This window comes from Rhipicephalus sanguineus, chromosome 11 (genome assembly GCF_013339695.2).
Source record: "Rhipicephalus sanguineus isolate Rsan-2018 chromosome 11, BIME_Rsan_1.4, whole genome shotgun sequence".
NCBI classification, from domain to species: Eukaryota; Metazoa; Arthropoda; class Arachnida; order Ixodida; family Ixodidae; genus Rhipicephalus; species Rhipicephalus sanguineus.
Window position 1 is genome coordinate 81,467,955 of NC_051186.1, and position 19,387 is coordinate 81,487,341.

The following is a 19,387-nucleotide window of genomic DNA, read 5'->3' on the forward strand; positions in this document are numbered from 1 at the left end:
TGGTCAGTCAGGAAGGTGTTAAGCCTGACCCAGATAAAACTGCAGCCGTCGCCAAGTTCGCAAGGCCTGTAGATAAGAAGGCGGTCCGACGTTTCCTGGGTCTTTGTGCCTATTACCGGCGATTTATAGCGGACTTTGCACACATCGCCTCTCCACTCACCCGCCTCACAAGGGAAGATGTTGCGTTTGTATGGGGCGAAGAGCAAGAAGCGTCGTTCAACGAGTTGCGGCAGCGTCTACAAACTCCGCCCGTACTCGCTCACTTCGATGAGGATGCACCAACAGCCATCCATACAGACGCCAGCAATGTGGGCCTCGGCGCTGTTCTTGTTCAGTGCCAAGATGGTGCGGAGAGAGTAGTTGCCTACGCTAGCAGAACCTTGTCCCGTGCTGAGTCCAACTACTCAACAACTGAGAAGGAGTGTCTGGCTGTCGTTTGGGCAGTTGCAAAGTTTCGCCCGTATTTATATGGCCGCGCGTTCCAAGTGGTAAGCGACCACCACTCGCTGTGTTGGTTGACCAACATGAAAGACCCGTCTGGACGTTTGGCACGCTGGAGCTTACGGCTTCAGGAGTACGACATGACCGTAGTCTACAAGTCGGGAAGGCAGCACTTAGATGCCGATTGCCTGTCAAGATCACCGATTAAACCACCGAGCCCAGAGGATGATGAATGCGCAGGTTTTTTAGGAGTTGTCAATGCGGCTGTCATCTCCCGGCAACAGCAAGACGATCCGGAGCTCAACTCACTAATAGACTTCTTGAATGGACGAGCCACGAATGCGCCGAGAGTGTTTTCGAGAAATTTATCAGCATTCTGCTTGCGTAACGGAATTCTCTATAAGAAGAATTTCTCATCAACAGGCAAAAGCTATCTGCTGGTAGTTCCGGAAATCCTCCGCAAAGAAATTTTGCAAGCCTGTCATGACGAAGCCACGTCGGGCCACCTCGGTTTCACAAGAACATTAACACGTATCAAAGAAAAATACTACTGGCCAAGAATAGCAGTGGAGGTGAAACATTACGTGCGAACATGCATTGACTGTCAGCGGCGCAAGGTACCACCGGTCAAACCCGCTGGGCTATTACATCCCGTTCCAGTACCGGAAACTCCGTTCGCTCAAATTGGCATGGACCTTTTGGGCCCATTTCCAACATCGGACAGCGGCAACAAATGGGTTATAGTGGCGACGGACTACCTCACCCGATACGCCGAGACCAAGGCGATTCCGAGCGGCACTGCAGCTGAAGCGGCCCGGTTCTTCATTGAGAACATCGTGCTGAGACATGGTGCTCCTGCGGTCGTGATAACAGACAAAGGTACCGCGTTTACAGCCGAGCTGTTGCGCACTGTGCTTACGCTCAGTGGTACAGCGCATAGGAAGACAACAGCTTATCACCCACAAACAAATGGACTTACGGAACGACTGAACAAGACTATCGCCGACATGCTTTGCATGTACGTCGACGTGGAACACAAGAATTGGGACAGGATTTTGCCGTACGTCACATTCGCGTATAACACGGCACGCCAGGAAACAACGAAAATGACACCGTTTGCACTAATTCACAGCAGAGACGTAACTACGATGCTTGATGCTATGCTGCCTCATGACCATGATTCAGAGACGGACGCCGCAGATTTCACTAAGCGCGCCGAGGAAGCAAGACAGCTTGCCCGCGTCAGAATAACTAGCCAGCAAGAACTTGACGCTCAACGGTACAATCTCCGCCATCGATTCGTCACCTTTAAGCCCGGGGAAAGAGTCTGGGTTTGGTTCCCTGTACGACGGCGAGGCCTTTCGGAGAAACTTCTGCGCCGATACTTCGGACCCTACAAGGTTCTGCGCCGCCTTAGCGACGTCACGTACGAAGTCGTCGCTGACGGCTCTTCTTGTTCAAAGCGCCGCCAGCATCTGCCTGACACAGTGCACGTGGTACGCATGAAGCCGTACTTTTCTGAGTGATGTGACCGCCCACTCGCTAACTGCGCATCGACTGCTAACGTGAGCATCGAGACGATGCTCGCTCTGGAGGGAGGGTAATGCCGCGTCCATACTATACGCTGGCGACGACAAGGAAGACAGCCGGTGCGCTCGAGAGGCGCAGCGGGAAAGACTGAAAAAGAAGACGTTCTTGGCTGCTGCACGCCTTCAGCGCTATCTTGGAGTACGACACGCCGTACGCCTTTCTGAATAAAGCCCCTGTGTTTTATAACCCGCGACAATATAATATTGCATGGCAGAAGCGTAGAATTGCACCAGGCTTCAAAACATGTGAATAGCGCAACGAGTGGCCCATTACAAAGCACTGAGACATATTTAATCATCATCATCATCAAAAGCATCAACAATGTGAACAGCTGCGTAGGATCGCGTGTTGACTTAAGAACGCGTAGTGGGCCCTTCGTTGATTCGCAAAAGGAATAATTATGGCCTAGTGGGCACTTAACAATTGTACTTACAGTAGAGAGAGAGAGAGTCTTTATTAGAAAAACCGAGATTTTTGCCGGCACCTGTACGCATTCTAGGATACTTTGAAATGGCCAATGTTACGTGCAAGTTGTTAATTTTCTTATGGTGCGGTTTAGACATGCATCGAGAACCGAAGCCAGGTTAGCAATTGAGAAGGCGATGCACACGAGGCCTGATTAAGCTATCACGTTCTACTCTTGAAGGCAAAGTTCAAGCATCCTTAAGCTTCTTTTTTTTTTTTCTTTTTTTTGGAGCACTGTGATATTAGATAATTTCGACCGCTGCAGTCTTCTGTGCGCAAAAGCGAGCTTGTTGGGAGGTGTGAAAATGACTCACCTCTAGCGGCTGTTCGTTTGCGCAAACGCACCGTACTAGTGTTCGCTGAAGGTCTTTCGCCGTCTTGTACTTTGGCTGAACTTCAACGTCAGACGCATAGACGCAGTCATTTTCTAAGTTTGTACCAGGTGGAGTAGAGCTATCGCTTAAATATAAATAGTCTGGGTATGTTTACTGGCCCTACAACAGGCACGATGGCCTCTGTGGTCAAATAACTGGCGTTGACGTACCACACAAGTGCTCAGTCGCACTAGTAGTAGCTGTTGTGGGGAGGGCAATGCATGGCATAGCCTTTTATACTTCAGTATAGCAAGGGAATGGCAAAGGGAAGGGAGGGTGAGGAGGAGAACGCCTCCAGCTCCGTTCTTTTTTCAGTCTTCGTACCACTAGCACGCAGCTTCCCATTTTTTGTTTTAACGCGATAACGTTAAAATGCTCGTTTCGCAGAAATTCTGGCGTTGGCTTCGTAGGTCGTGAGTGAAAAATGGTCGTTGTCCGTGAGCGAAAATTCAATAAGCGGCAAATAAAGGATAAAAATATCTTCAGTTCGAGTGGGAATTGAACCCAGAACTTTTGTGTGGCAAGCAAGTGTTCTACCACAGAGCCACGCCCTTGCTGACAATTTCTTTGGAAAAAAGCACTTATGTGAATGTTATGCAGTGCGAGGAGTGTCATTAACGTGTGTAATATTGCTTGACAGAAGCGTAGAATCACACCACTCGTCAAAACATATAAATTTGGCACCAAGTGGTTGGTTTAAAGGCCCCCCAGTTGCAAAGCACACAGACGTAATTATCGTTATCAGCAGCATGTGCAGATACGGAGGTGCACATGTTGCTTTACGGACACGTAGTGGGTGCCTCACCGACTCGCAAAAGGAAAAATTATGTTGTAGTGGGCACTTCGCAATTCTGCTTGCAGTAGGAATTCTAGGATAGTTTGAATGGGCCAGTTTACAGGTGCACATTCATTTGCTTGCGGCACTGTGTATGTGTCCACGGAGAAGTGAAGCCAGGCTAGCGATTGATAGGGTGGTGTTAACAGGGCCTGATATGCTATCGCGTTCTACTCTTGAAGGTGAAGCTCAAGCGTCCTCTAAATTTTTCTTTTACCGTCTAAGTCACTCCACAAGTTGGCAAATGTTGTGGCTGATGGTGATGACGATGCATACGTTTCTCACGTATGCATTTCTCAGTCTTTTGTCACGTTTTTATTTTCCAGCGGTGGAGGAGAGGCACTAGCAGATGTGTTAGCACTAGCAGATGGATAGGTAGGGAATATTGTCGAAACCACCGAGATGAATTTTGTGCCGATAAAAACTGCAGTGGGAAAACGCTACATAAATTATAACACTGCATATGGCTGAATGTCTTTCATCGAATACAGTTCTAAAGAGTGAATGTTGTGCCTATTTGATCAATGTTGCCATGTCACTCTAATTGCCATTATCCTCATGTTTGCTATTGTCATTTTTCACAGTGTTGAGAGAGTACGTATACAAGTCCACAATCTTGCTTCAAGGTTGAGGGCATTTGGAGTGGTCTGGAGAGCAAGTGCTTCCATAGTAAAACTTATCTGGAAACATTCAGACATGTTGATTTTGAAATACAATTATAGGATTTCACATGACTATTTCTACCCTTATTTGTGACACATATCATGCCGCCTCAGCCGGCACGTCTGTTATGGCGATGTCATTGTATAGTTACACCTTAAATAGTGATAATCCTTGTTTACGATGCATTCACGTAACAATATGTTTTATCTTTCCCAGGTGGACCTTATATTTGATCAGCTTTGCGGAAGTTCCAAAAAAAAGGCAATGACAGTCGACCAGCTCGTGGACTTCCTCAACAAAGAGCAGCGGGACCCAAGGCTTAACGAGATATTGTACCCTTACGCTAATCCAGCTCGTGCCAGAGACATCATAGGTATGTAGCTTCTTAGTTTGGTCTACACATTGGAATTAAATAGCCTGTTTGGCCTTTTCGCGTGTCCGAAATTTAATTTCGCACTTTTTTTTTTCACTTGTGGCACAGTTGGTTTCATACCAGCTAGTAATGATGAGAACAAAGCTTGAATTTATAGTTCGAGTGGGAATTGAACCCAGGACTTAAATGCAGCCATTCTACCAGAGCCACGCCAGTACTTGAAACTGTTTCAGAAAAGAAACCCTATATAAATGTCATGTAGTGCGAGGAAACCCCGTAATGCGTGTAACATTCCGTAGCAGAAGCATAAAATAGCACCAGGCGTCAAAACATGTCAATTGCACAATGATTGGTTGGTTTAAAGGTTCACCAATTAAAAAGCGCACGTGTAATTGAGGATCATTATTATGGGCAGCAGCGTCAACAAACTGTTCAGGTGCGCCTGTTGCCCTGGGGACGCGTAGTGGGTGCTTAGCCAATTCTCAAAAGAAGGAATTATATCGCAGTAGGCGCTTCGCAACCGTACTTGCAGTGGGCATTCTGCGATAGTTTGAAGCGGCCACTGTTACGTGCAGAGACATTTCTTTCCTTGTGGCACGGTTGAAGTTTCCACCGAGTGGTGAATCCAGTCTAGTGAATGAGAAGGCAAAGCGAACAGGGCCCGATTATGCTATCGCTTTCTACTCTTGAAGGCAAAGCTCAAATGTGCTCCCAGTTTTTTGTTGTTGTTTTTTTTCGTTGTAGATAGTGGCTTTTTTTAGATGAAACATTAACTCAGGATATAAACACGTACTACAAAATAAAAACGCTGATAAGTTAAAAGTTCAGCAGAAGGTGAAAGCTTAATTGAAACAATGAAAAATATTTCATGACGGATTGTCGCCGTAGCCAGCGTTTCGAAAACTGGTCTTGTGTTCTTCAAAGCAGCAACTGCTTACCTTTGCGCGTGTGTGTGTAGGCCTCGTGCATTCTTCCCTAACCAAAATGAAAGAGGAGGAGAGGGCAAGTGCGAAAACTGAGACGAGGGAGAAAGAAGGAGAGGACAGGGGGACATTGAGATAAGCTGGCATGCTGAATTGGGTGTGTAAAAGTAAAGAGGAAGTACACCAATTACGAAAAGAAAAAGTAAGAAGAAAAGATAGAAAAACGGAAAAGAAGAAAAAGAGACTTATTATTAAGGTGCCACTTATTAATGAAGTAGAGGATTGCAGCCAACTCTGTCGGCCGATATTTCAACCAGGCCTGTGCAGTTTCGCAGAGGTCACCAACGTACTTTCTGAGTAATAAATTACACTAATGTGAAGTGTTTGCACCTCTTGGAGTTTGGCACAGATGTAGTCTCATCTCTGCTGTGCGCATGTTTTTTCCTAATCCAGTAGGCGACTCCCTTCCAATCACTAAAGAAAATCGACTTGTCCAGCGATGCGTAATTACGCAGCTTATAATTCATTATCCAATGCATTTTGCTTGGTCCTTTTTTTTTTCTGAAGTTTCTTTATTGGCCTCCACGGATTCGTTTTGCTGCACGTACTGAGATTGGAACTAAGAAGCTGCCCAATCTTTTAAGACTCGTCAGGTTATTTACATAAAGCTATGGCAGTTTTTACAATGACGCTCTTGTAAACTTTGTCTATTTTTTTGTTTCATTTACACATACTGAAAGTCCTTCTTGGGCTCATGCAGTACTCTGTACAAAGATTACAAACATAAAATAAAGTTAAATGCGTTGAAATTCTTGGCGTAGTTGTAAAACGAATAACACATGCAAAAGTTGAAAGGTCTAAGCAATGCACTGTAGTTAAATTGTTGCTCATTCAAAATAATATCATTCAAATTAATGTATATAGCAATGAGGATGAAGATGAAGTGACTGACCAAGTCAAGGTGAAAACCCAGAGACATTTCGGGACCCATATGGGTTTCTCGATCACGTGTGGTCAAGGAACCTATACGGGTCCCGAAACGTCTCTGTGTGTTTTCACCTTGACTCTGTCAGTGACTGCATCTTCATCCTCATAATGATACCTGACCAGATGAACTTTCGTCAAACTCTTGACTATGCATATAGCAATATTAGACTGAAACTTCAAGAAAAACTGTTGTTTTCTATATGTTGAGCAAATGAATCTATCGAGATAGAGTTTATTGCTTTCTGTTAACATATTTCAATAAAAGATAGCGCGACAGCATTAGGAGAACTTGTGGACATGTAGCAGACTGGTTGCCTGATAGTTTCACTATGATGCTGTCTCGATGGACAGTAGTTAAGTTAAAGAGAGAAGCACAGGTCTTTCTGTACCAACGTGGTAGTGGCCCACATCGGTCTGATCTTTTAAATGGGCCCCTTTCGACTCAATAAAGTTCATTATACCATACCATACTTGAAGTGGCAACCATTGAACTGTATGAGCCTACTGTACATCATCAATGTGGATCATTCAATATTTCAAATTATTGTGGACTGTGCTGGTGTATTTTGTGTGATTCCGGCGGCGTAGGAGAACATTGAGACTGTTGGCAGCCCATCCAAAAAGGGACATTAGCATGCAGGGCACCCTTCCTTGTCTGCCTCTTTTTTGTGTCTCTAGAGCCCATGTGATTCGTGCGAGTATTCATTTGCAGCCCAGTACGAGCCAAACAAAAGCTACGTGGGCAAAGGTCTCTTCTCGGTGGATGGCTTCCTGCGTTACCTCATGAGCGCCGACAACCCGATTGTGTCACCAGAGAAGTTTGACCTGAGCATGGACATGGACCAGCCCCTGAACCACTACTTTATCAACTCCTCGCACAATACGTACCTCACTGGACATCAACTCACTGGTGAGCACTCACACTGCGCCTACTGGAAAATGAAGTCTCGTTGACAGTATAAGATGCACTAAAACGTTTAAACAAAACAGGGGAAACATTTTTCATAACTCGTATTTTATGATGCTCTCATTGTGTAAGTGAGAGCAATATCTGTATAAAACTGCAAGTGCTTTATCACGTGGGACAACATTTTATATTCACGACATCTTGCCTCGTGATGTTCATTGAAAGGTTGGATACTTGCATGTTTATATGCATGCATTGCACTTTTCGACGCCTTGTGGATGTTGCAGCTTTAATGTTGCGCTTGAGGCATCTTGGTTGATTCTATTGCGATATCAATTATATGGACATTCTCGATGAGTTTTTTTCCATCAGCGTCACCGTCGCTGTCATGTTTCGTATAAAGTCCACATCGATAACATTCTGAGGTTATGAAATTTCACAATACGAACTGTAGCTTTAAAAACGCCATAATTTTAGTTCTGCAGAGACAAGCTTTTGTAGGCTTTTTAATTATGGATCTAGCACTGATTCAGGCATTTTCTTCGTTTATCTTTGCATATGTGCAAATCGCACAGCTGTCCAGCTTTGGATGTCCATCAATTGTGAAAAGAAAGCCAACTGGCACAATTCTGCCGTAGGAAACATTCATGAACTCTTGCAGGGGGGGGGGGGGGGCAGTATAGTACATTTCACAAAATGCGACTGCCGTACGCACAGGCCAATCCTGGGAACATTCTGAAATTCAGTGGCTTAAATTCACAGAAATCACAAGGGGGGTCACATCTTGCAGTGGCAGCCATTTTGTTTCCAGGAATATGTTATTTTCAATTATAGAAAATTAACATAATGTTTTCAAATAAACTTTAAAGAACGAGCATGTGTGTCAGCACCGGCTCAGGAAAAACAGCACTGAGCAGCCAATAGTGTAAATGCCCTTTGCATGACGAAGTTAGTTTTAGGCGTAGCTTGTAGGTAGGCTCGTGAAAAGTCGTGACAAGTCGTGGTGGCTTTAGGGATTACCCCTAAATTCATTTGATGTCCCTACTGGGATGTTGCATGGGCCACGCTCAGCTGGGCAAGCAAGTGGAGCTGCAACGTCGGGAAGGCTAAGTACTATTGATATCACCATTTCCTAAGCCAAGGTTCCTGGAATTCACATAACGCACAGTACGTGTGATTGTTTTCATAACAATTCAACTTTAGACAACCAAGAAGCAGCACTTCTCCTAGCTTGTATTGCAGTCCCTGTCCAAGGTCCTCTTCGCTTGAATAATCTGCCATGCCACAATCAAGCCCTACATTTCATTTCTCACTCTTTTCTTTTTAACACGAAAGTGTTTTATGCCGAGGTCCACCACGGCTCCACTGACGTATTTCCGTCACGGATATGACATTGTAAAATAAACACTAACAGATGGCAAAGAAAAAAACCAGAAGAAAAAGTTCCGTTGCCGGGAGTCGAACCTACGACCCCGCGCTCCGCAACGTGCGGCGAAAACCACTCGGCCACAGAGCCACGCTCTTAAACTTACTAACGGCAAGCTATTTATATGCACCATTTACCGTTCGCGGTACTCGAAGTTCAGTGGTTTCAGCGTGTTCTTGTTATCACTAACGAGATGGCGCGATGAGCGCGCAGGGCGCGCTTTAAAGGTCGACGCCCCGCGCGTCGCGATGCGAGCGCGCTTCTACAGGGGGTGTCTCTCGTGTGCGCGCGCTTACCTCGTGATGGGAGCTGCTTGTAACGTCTTGTCCTTTCACCGCAAGTTTCCGTGGACGATTCAGAGAGAATGAAGGCCACTTCGCTCGCTGCAGCGGCCGCGTTTCCGAAAAGAGCGCGCTGCTCACACACATAGAAGTAAGAATTCTGACAGCTGTTAGTTCGTGCTTGTCCTGTATATGTTGTTTTCGTGCATCCTTTCTGCTTCAGAGCGCGCTGCGAGTTTTCAGCTGCTTGCCGTTATTCGAGTGACATTACAGTTTGTTGCTATAGCATTCATTCCTTCGCCCTTGTGGCGAAACAATGCACAATAAACACTGAACTACCCCTGTGAAGACATGTTTCACTTTCGTGTTATACCGATTCCTATGAAAGGGGGATCAGCCATGTTTTTTTTTTAATTCATTGCCTTATGGCTCTTAGTACATTAATTTTCTTCAAAGAAAATAGTGCAAGCCAGGACACTGCCAAACCATAAACCAGTAGCCCGTCACATATCCAGATCTCTTGTAAGTTTCCATCCCACGAAATTCGCTACCTTAACCACTGGCTACACTTTGGCTGCAAAGAAAAACGGGTTCTATGCGGGCAACACATCAGATGGTATTCGGTGAAATTGGGCTATCACACAACAGGCTCGTCCATACGGTACATGCAATGCTGTTTACCTTGCGTTATTGTTAAACAGTTAGCTTTAATTGCAAAAAAAAATCTTTTGGGATATTTTTCTTAGTTTTTGTTTTTATTGGCTTTGCGCCCAATATACTTATGTGGAACGGGCTTCCCCTGCTTTTTTGTTATTGTTATTTTAGGGGGCATACTTAGCCCAATCTATGACATTACTAATGGCATACTGAGCTGAAAGCACTTGGAGCATTCTCAATGCAATCCGCACATTTGTCTGGAGCAAGCGAGACATAAGTATGCAGCACTGTTTAATGGTAAAGTGTGCGTGACCCGCTGGTGCCACTAGCAGACAATGAAGCTAGTTTGTGCCTTTCTGCAGCTGGCACTTGTGATGTGATAGTTACGAGAAAAACCGCATTTCGGAGAAAGCTTTTAAGACTGCATTGTAACATAGTTGGCACTCACAGACATACGGACACAGTAGCAAAAAGCAATTATAAAAAGGAAGGCTGTTTGGAGGGGTCGTCTTGTGATATGCCTCAAGTAATGAAGATGTAAGGAAATACCCTGTTTTGGCAGGGTTATTGGCTACTGTGTAACAGCATGACCTGTTTCACCATTCTGACTTTTTACGGAAGTGCTGTGTGTAATGTTGTTATGTCACAGTGTTTGTGACCATTACAGCTCTAATTCGCGTACACAGTTTATTTTACACTGGGCATTGCGTCTTATGCATTATCACCACGTCTGTCATCAAATACGTCATACTCATTCTTGATAAACGTTAAACTGAAGAAAGCAAATGAGGCTGTTGAAAGTGTAATGAAACACGTTAACTGAGCCGTACACGTTAGGACTCGGAAATAACGCACACTAATCGTCGCTGTCTTAATTCTTGTGCGTCCTCATCGGCAGCTAATTTCCCGTGTCTGTGGGAGTGCAGGCAAGTCGTCAGTGGAGATGTACCGCCAATGCCTGCTGGCAGGCTGTCGCTGCGTGGAGCTTGACTGCTGGACGGGCCGCAACTCAGACGAGGAGCCCATTGTGACGCATGGCTACACAGTGGTCACCGAGATCCTCCTCCGGGAGGTGATCGAGGCCATTGCCGAGAGTGCCTTTAAGACCTCTGACTTTCCCGTCATATTGTCCTTCGAGAACCACTGCTCGCCCAAGCAACAAGCCAAGATGGCCACGTACTGCCGCAAGCTGTTTGGCGACATGCTGGTGACCGATCCGCTGCCGTCGCACCCTCTGCGTCCAGGGCAGCCTTTGCCTTCGCCTAAGCAGCTGCTGCGTAAGATCATCATCAAGAACAAGAAGAAGCACCACCACGCACGACACCACCCTCACTCTGCTGGATCCAAGCCCTCTTCAGCTGCGGCTACGGCTATGGCCGCAGCCACTGCTGCTGCAGCAGTGCCTGTTGAAGAGGAGGATGATGATGTCTCGTCGCCGCTGGACCTGGCTGCCGTGCCACACGTTGACACCGGAGAGGTACCCGTTCTTTCAGCGCCATTCACTCGTTCACGGGGTTGTTGAACAGCTGTCAAGATATGTAGCACTGCCACCCAAATTTTGACACATTCATTGCACAAGGTTCTAATGCCCTGGTGTGCTACTCTAATGCTGTTGAATAGCACTGTTTTATAGTAACTTTGTGGCATGTGTTATACTAACAAGCAGCAGTAGTATTCGTTTTCACGACATTATTTTCACACTGGGCGTGTTTTGGCGTGCACACTGGGCGCATCACACCATAAGTACGACAATATTCATAGCAGTGTGAAACAGCTTGGCACAACGTGAAAAAGCTCTTTGGCGCAGATGCAATCGTTACTGGTATTACTGTTGGAGAGCACTTTTGTGTCAAACAAAGAAACGAGCCTTCAAAATTCCCTTCCTTCATGCCTTTATATACAGCCACATTAGCTACCTCGCCAGATCGTGCGGTCATCATGCTCTTTTCAATTTTTCCAGTGATTAAGCTCAAAAAACAAGCCATCCGCATTATTTACTTCGTTCCACGATTGCCTTCATGTGTGCCCCCCCATTTGTGCTTATGTCTAGACATTATCTTTGTGATGTCAATTATACGGACACTCTAGGTGCACTTATACGGACACTCTAGGTACCGTGGTTGTGCACACCACACCTTTACAGGGATCAGCAGACAGCTCATACCTTTTTGCATGTTCTGTTCGCATCGCAAAGTGCGCTGCAGCCATAGACAGTGCAGAGGTCGCTTTGCCCACTGCAGCAGCTGCATTTCCTGACGCCGGTGTTTCAGTTATGCCGGGTCTCATACTTAAAGGGGCCATGACGCCCAATTTTCGACCATAATCTGTGTTATGTGGATTATTCCTTGTGCATTCACAAATAAGCTGGCGAAATTTTAGCACATTTGGTCGAGCACTTAATTTATAATCAAATATTTTTATACACACGCGAGCGGCCCGAGAGTCAGGCAACACTGGTGCACTCGCGAGCCGTGACGTAACAAGCAGCTAGCTGTGCAAGCGTCTGCATTGTGGCGAACGATATTGTTCCGTGGTAAGCTGCACGTGATATCGAGATATTTTAGCTTTCTTCAGCTTGGCACTGAAATTGAACGATGTGCGGCGGCTGAAACTTTGGTAGAAGACGACGGCTCCGTTCTGTGCTGCACATGATGTCATACGCGCCATGGCAAAATGGCCGTCGCCGGCGGTGGGCGGGGTTTACAGCCGGGGACTTCTAGTGCTTGTTTTGCACTGAAATATTCTTTTGCGACCCACTTTTGAAATCTGTATAGGCATAATGGATGGACCCTTTACTTCTAGTTTTTGCTGAAAGCCACAAATCTTTAGGCGACCGTGTCATGGCCCCTTTAAGGAGTGAACATGCTAACCTTATCTCATACAACATTGCAATTTGTTGCTATCACATTCATAGCTCCCGCTGCTAAACTGCGAAGTTTTTATATTTGCATAACGTAAAACTTTCTGAATTCTGATTCAACTCGCTTCGCTACCAATCGTAACTTGCTCGTTCCTAGAAGCCTTACTAATTTTCGCAGATCTAGTTTGCTTTGCTGTTCATTGTTATTCTGCAATAGCTGACACACATAGAGAGTGCACGACTTCTTTGAAAATGTTTCGAAGGAACCTGAAATATTGTTTTTCTAAAACATGATTTATATCACCCAACTTTTTACACCGTTGACGCATTGTATTTGAATGGAGTTGCACATGTGCTCATAATATATGCTTTCCATTGTTGGTTTTGTTTTTACTTTTGGTTTTTCTCATTTTAATTTGCATAGGAGGCCCCACCAATTACGACAAAACCTTGGGAGCTCCTTGTATGCATGTACAACTAAGTATATCAATCTTACCCAAAAAGATTGACTAGGAAATTTGGAAAGTCCACACCGGAGTTGTCGTGATCACTTCTGACGCATTTCTGAGGGCTTCAGAGGCATTGTCTAAGCCGGACCAAGTTCTCGCCAAACCAGATGACGTACGTGTAGGCGTTTGGGTGTGTTCCGGGAAATTCTTGAGTGGTAAGGAAAGCTTACAGCCTGTCTCTTTTCTACGATACGAACAGCCTCATTCACTGGGATTTCCAGCCATTACAGCACTTGAACTTGCCGTGCTTGTCGATCTTGGTGCTGCAGGTAACCAAGCTTTCCTGCCAAGGTACGGCTGTCCATTCGTAAGGAAGAGCGCACTTGAAGTTGAATCGGGATCCGCAATGATTTTCGCTGTGGCGCATCCATTCCTCATTCAAGAGTAATCCTGTCAAATAGCTCACAGTGCACAAGCGCCCCAGGTTGAGGAAATGATCAGACTTTTATAGCTGTGCCAATGAAATGCTGCTGTCATTCTCATGACACTTTTGTGCAATCGTTATAATTATTGTGATCATAGTGTATAATTACTGTGCCACAATAAAGTGATTGTTAACTCATTTTCCCACTGTTTGACGTAGGTCAATGGCGAAGCCAAGGGCATTGGCTCGGAGGCGGAGGAATGGGAATCCGACTCCGGCACAGAAGAAGAAGAGGTCCCGGACCGGTCAGCCGAAGACCAGAATGAAGTGAGTGTTAAGATAAGCACGCACAAGATCTTGTTTATGTGCTTGCATCAAAATGTTTGTGTTCAATCATGCTACGTGTGCCAATGTGAAACACACGAGTGGTAATTTCCAAGTACCATGATTTATTATGAAGAAAGACTTGTATGGACAGCGAGACCCGCCATGGTACCCAAGGTAATAGTGCACGCATGGATGCGGCTTTTATTCCCAACCTGGGCTTCAATGAAGTGTAAATGCAAATACATCCATGTGCACATTAAAGTGCATAATCCAGGGCTATGGCATGCCTCCTACTCGTGCTTATCGGAAGTCAAATCCTAAAATTAAGTTGCAAGCTCTATTAAACCCTGATTAGACCCTCATAATTGCACGTGGGCATGTTAAAGGAACCAAAAAAGTAGAAGCATTGCGTGCGACTTCAGGCTCATGCCTCTGCATTCAGAAACACTGATTCATTGCCCAGCAATGTGCAAGAGTCTACTTTTACAATCTACTTCACGTTGTATGAATGCAGGTTTGGTCATTATTGGGCTTCCTGATGGCAATCATGCATACATTTGAACATTAGACGACGCCCACGATTAGAGCAATGAAGTCTTGCATCCAGTATTAATCATTGTTACGTTGCATCTGCGAATGATCCTGCGAACAACGACCAGTCTGACCTTCGTAACAGGCAGGAAAGGGCTCTCAATCACACAAGCCACTCATGTCGGAAATGGCCAGCCGTCCTGTGAAGCTCCTACCAGACCTGGCAGTGCAATGCCCAGTGGGTCCTTGGGGTATTGAAATAATAAATTTCTTATGACGTGCGTGTGTTGCAAGAAGTAAGCAAAAACGAACTGTGATGTCTGGTGTCTATGCTCGCAGCAAATACTGTTTTCCATTACGTCATGAAAATGGCAGTGTTATCTACAATGAGCAGTGCTGTTGCGATCAGAGTCCAAGCCTCTCAACGTGGCTTTTTGGGCTAGTCGGTCAAATGCATCAGAAGTTGTCATAGCGCTAGCAGACACAGACAAGAGACTCATGCTGGTGCAATAGTTGCCCCAAAAAAAGACGAAGACAAGAAAGTGAACACCACAAGCGCTTTAAACCACAAGACAACGGGACGAGCGCTAACATTCGTCCAGTTGTCTTTTCCTCATCCATGTCTGCTAGCGCTATGACACCTTTTGACCCAACTTTTCTCGGTGTTCACTACCACATTTGCGCAGGGCACCGCTGCAAAGGAGTCCGAGGCTGTTGCGGAAATGTCTGCACTCGTAAACTACATTCAGCCGGTGCGATTTCACTCCTTCGAGCACACCGAAAGTGAGCAGCATCTGCACTCTTATCATTGTTTCTGTGCACAATCTTTTATTTCTGTATTGGAAGCGGTTTTCTTTTCGACAGGTTCTTTCTGTCATACATGAAATGCTGTGACGTATCTATAACCTTGTCATAGGCCAGTTTCCAATTTTAGCCAGAATTGCGTAATAGAAAAAAATGCGGCTGGGTAGTTTACGTTTTCTCAGTCGTGCTACATTAAGCAAGGCACTTTCTGAACCCCCCGATATTCGTCTTGCCATAAGGTAACACTAAGTAAATTCAAGGCTAAATGGACGAGCTACACGTTCTTAAATTAATGAGTTTGGATAAAAAGCAGCCGATGCGTTGACTTGTTTTAACAGCGAAGCTCTTTAAGGCATTGGTAAATTGTGCGAGCGTTAAACGAACACTCTGCTCAGCGAAGTGGAGCATGTGTAACACATGAAAGAGAGAGAGAAAGAGAGAGAAAGGGAAAGAGAGAGAGAAAGAAAGCAATTGAAAGAAAGAGAAAAATAGAGAGAAATAAAGGGAATAATTACATAAAAAGAGAGAAACCGAGAGAAAGACATAGAATGCAAAAGAAAGAGATAGAAGGAAACAGAGAATTAAGGAGAAATGAAGAAAGAGAAAAAAACAAGAGAGGAAACCACAAAAGAAAGAGAAGAAAAAGAAATAAAGATAGAAAGAGCGAGAAAGAGATAAATAGAGAGAGAGAGAGATACAAGAACGAGATGCAAGAAACAGAGAGAAAGAAAGAAAGAGAAGAGAGAAAGGAAAACAATAAAGATAAACAAGGAAGGCCACCCAGCTGGCTTTTCCTTCATGCCTGGCATCACTAGTGCGAAGCCACCACAATGTTTTTCTTAAGTATTTCTTTCTTGCTGATTGTCACTTATAGCAGCAACATTTCACAATATGGTCACGTACCTTCTATCGAAGTCATTGACGCTTATTTCCGGCTTGCACAGCCTGTGATCAAGGCTCTGCAAAGATACTTTGCAATTGTATCGCGATATGATACAAGATACTCGAGCAAGAAGTGTTTGAGATACAGATACAAGATGCTGCCGCAATTATTGTATTGGATACGATGATTCCCAATTGTATCTTAAGATACTACTTCAATACATTCGCACGTTTCTTATGAGAGATCTATATAATGTAGGGGCAAAAGCATATGCACAAAAATGTTTGCACAAAAGTTTCTAATCTGCAACCAACTTTCTTTCGTCCGAATGAAATGTCTGTTAGTATCTCAAAAGTTTTGTATTTCTTGCTGAAAGTACATTAGTTTCATAACAGCTTATTGGGGTTGCTTTAGCTGCTTAATGCGACAGCTCTTTATACACTGCGCTGTCGGCATATACATGTATCTTTGATACTGCCCAGCACTGCATGTGATGGCAGTGACTTCATGAAATCACACTTCTAGATATCACCGCTGGAATGTCACCACATTAGTTCATACAGCGGTTATTGTGTGATGCTACATTTGTACTATGTTGTAGTAAGTTTAAAGTAAGACCTCTGAGGCAAAAAAAGAACTTTATTTAAGAATGTATGGGTATATTAATCAAGCGTTGGTGTCCTTTACAGAGTGAGTGGTTTCAAGGGCGCCGGCTTTATCTGCTAAAGAGATTATTCGTCACAATTTTTCACGTGAAAGCACTGTATCTATTGTGCGTTTTCCTAGCCATAGGTCTTCATGGTCATTGCCCGATGGATATCTGTGCAATCCTATAATTAATCCTATAGTCTGAGCAAATCAAGCCACCTTGGAGGTTATAAAATGCCGTCACATCAGTATCGTGCATGAGACCGTCACACTAGTCGTTGCACATGCCGATGCATATTATCATGCAATATTTTCGTTTAGCCGCGTGTGGTACCACCCATTGTTTAATTTATTCTATTCTTTTACATTGGAAGTGTTCTTGAATGTCATGTACGAATGATGCCACATTTCTGTCTGTTCGAATGTTATGTATATAAACGAGGGAACACTGTTTATTTTTATTTTATTTATTTATTACAAACTGTGGACTTGGAAGTTTACGCAGCGTGGATGAAATTAAGTGAAAGAAAAAAAACATGAGTGCATTGTCAGTAAAATAAGTGTGGAACAGTGTAGATGCAATTATCACGAAGCCACGAGATTCCAGTGATCAATCGCACGTGGAAAAAATTTCCAGCAGACTCCACGCATGGTGGGAATCGATTTCACGTGAAGCAGTGAGCAAGTAGCCCATGCCAGAGTTTTTGCTTTAAGCCAAGCACAACGAGGTGGATCAACGTCTTTGTGTAAATTTGGTAGTTGTGCGCACATCGTTGGCTCGCTAGGCACGTCGACTACGTTGGTGTGTAAGGGGTACCTCATGCTTCGACGTAACATTTTGTAGCACCGAAGTGCACGCTACTCTCCGATGATGTGATTATGATAAGTAGCGTTCATCGGTGCATTCGAGCAACGCTTCACTACAGCATACGTAGTCTGTGTTTATTACATTGTTATAAAAGCAGATCCCTAGCACCCCAACCACAACTGGCATTGGCATGACCTGACGCTTGTGTAATGTCTTTTTCCTAAGGATTTTGGCGTGGCTCTGTGGTAGAATACTTGACTGCCATGCAGAATGCCTGGGTTCAATTCCGGCTCGAGCTGCGATTTTTGTTCTTTGCTTCCTGTGGGATCTTTCTCTCATCGGCAACGCCGTCCGCACCGACACCAGATTTTCTGTGACATGAGCTCCTTAACACTATCGCATTAAGTTTTCCAAAGTCTATTCTCGCTGTTCTTGGGTCATTAGTATCTCACCATTAGTTAATATACATACGTTGAAGGGCCGAATGCCAGTGAGTTATTGATTTCCAAGCAACATTGAGGTTAGGGATAACATGGAGGCTTGAATTTATGACAAATCGTTCAACGGGGAATGCTGCGAGGGGCAAGGGTTCAACAAAAGGAAATCTCTTCGTCAGCGCAGCAACTACCCTTCTTAGCAGCATTTTTGTTGCCGGATTTCAGTTTGCAGTGCAAAAACCCTATACTGTAACCATTACGACATAGACCGATATTTTTTGCGCAGAGTACAATACAACGCCTTTAAGAATTTTCGAAATGTGAGCCAGCATGTTGAGATGCTTCTTGTGTTTTACGCAATACTGTTGGTTTTTCATTGGTCTCACCAAGGGAATCGTGAAAATATGGCGGGTACAACGCGGATTTAAATCACGCCAACTGTGTGAGATATTCATAGCTGCCACTTCCTTTTACTGTGAGTTGCTTCGTGCTATGCATAGTGCCATTATGTTGCACAAGAGTTCATGTTTAGCACCATCTGAGGAGTTGAAGTGTAATGCTGAATATTGCTGTGGCGCTTTACTGTTGATCAAGACATTGCTTGTAACGGGCATGCACGTTTGGTTCTTACGTACCATTTCTTGCCTTTCAGAACGGGATCGCAGTTACGAGATCTCATCTTTTGTTGAAACCCAAGCCACGAACTTGCTCAAGGAACACCCTGTAGAATTTGTCAAGTATCCTTTTGACCGGAACTGAGTGACATTGTCAGTGCGCGTGGCACGATTCGCCTTTTTGTTTTATTGAATAATCGAAACTTCAATTGCTGAATAAGACAGTGGACCTTCATGAAGACTCAAAACATAATGAAAACTGGTTGTCATATCAGAAGTGTCTTAGGAGGATGGCGGCCCACAAGCTTTCCTGCTGCGCATACACAAAATAAAACAGTAATCATGAACAAGTGAAATGTAATATGCGCCCGTAAAAGCATTAATTTGTTTTTACAAATGAATACAAATTCTTCCTTTCTTAATTTTGTACATAAGTGAGAACTCTTTCTTTTTGGCACTGTGCAAGTCTCGTGAAAAAAAAAAGCTGTTCTTATCTCGCTAAGAGGGGAGGAGGGAGGGGGAGGAAAGACAGGAATTTCAAGACCAGACGCGCCTCCGCTTTGCTGTCCTACTCTGGGGAAAAATCCTTCAATGCCCTGGAGCTCTTTTTGCAGCTTCAGGGCATTGCCTGTAGCATCTTACCTGCAGAATTCTGTAATAGCTCTGTTGACTTCCGAATC

At 44.6% G+C, this 19,387-nt stretch overlaps 1 protein-coding gene across 1 annotated transcript in view; it reads left to right on the top strand.

The window, feature by feature from the left end:
* Positions 1-19,387, top strand: part of LOC119373556 (1-phosphatidylinositol 4,5-bisphosphate phosphodiesterase classes I and II) — an 88,873-nt gene that overhangs the window by 15,689 nt on the left and 53,797 nt on the right. The window contains exons 3-8 of the mRNA XM_037643619.2: positions 4,585-4,741; positions 7,364-7,561; positions 10,849-11,399; positions 13,875-13,982; positions 15,200-15,296; positions 18,746-18,830. Of these exons, the coding sequence (XP_037499547.1) occupies positions 4,585-4,741; positions 7,364-7,561; positions 10,849-11,399; positions 13,875-13,982; positions 15,200-15,296; positions 18,746-18,830 (1,196 nt within the window). The remainder of the gene's footprint in view (positions 1-4,584; positions 4,742-7,363; positions 7,562-10,848; positions 11,400-13,874; positions 13,983-15,199; positions 15,297-18,745; positions 18,831-19,387) is intronic.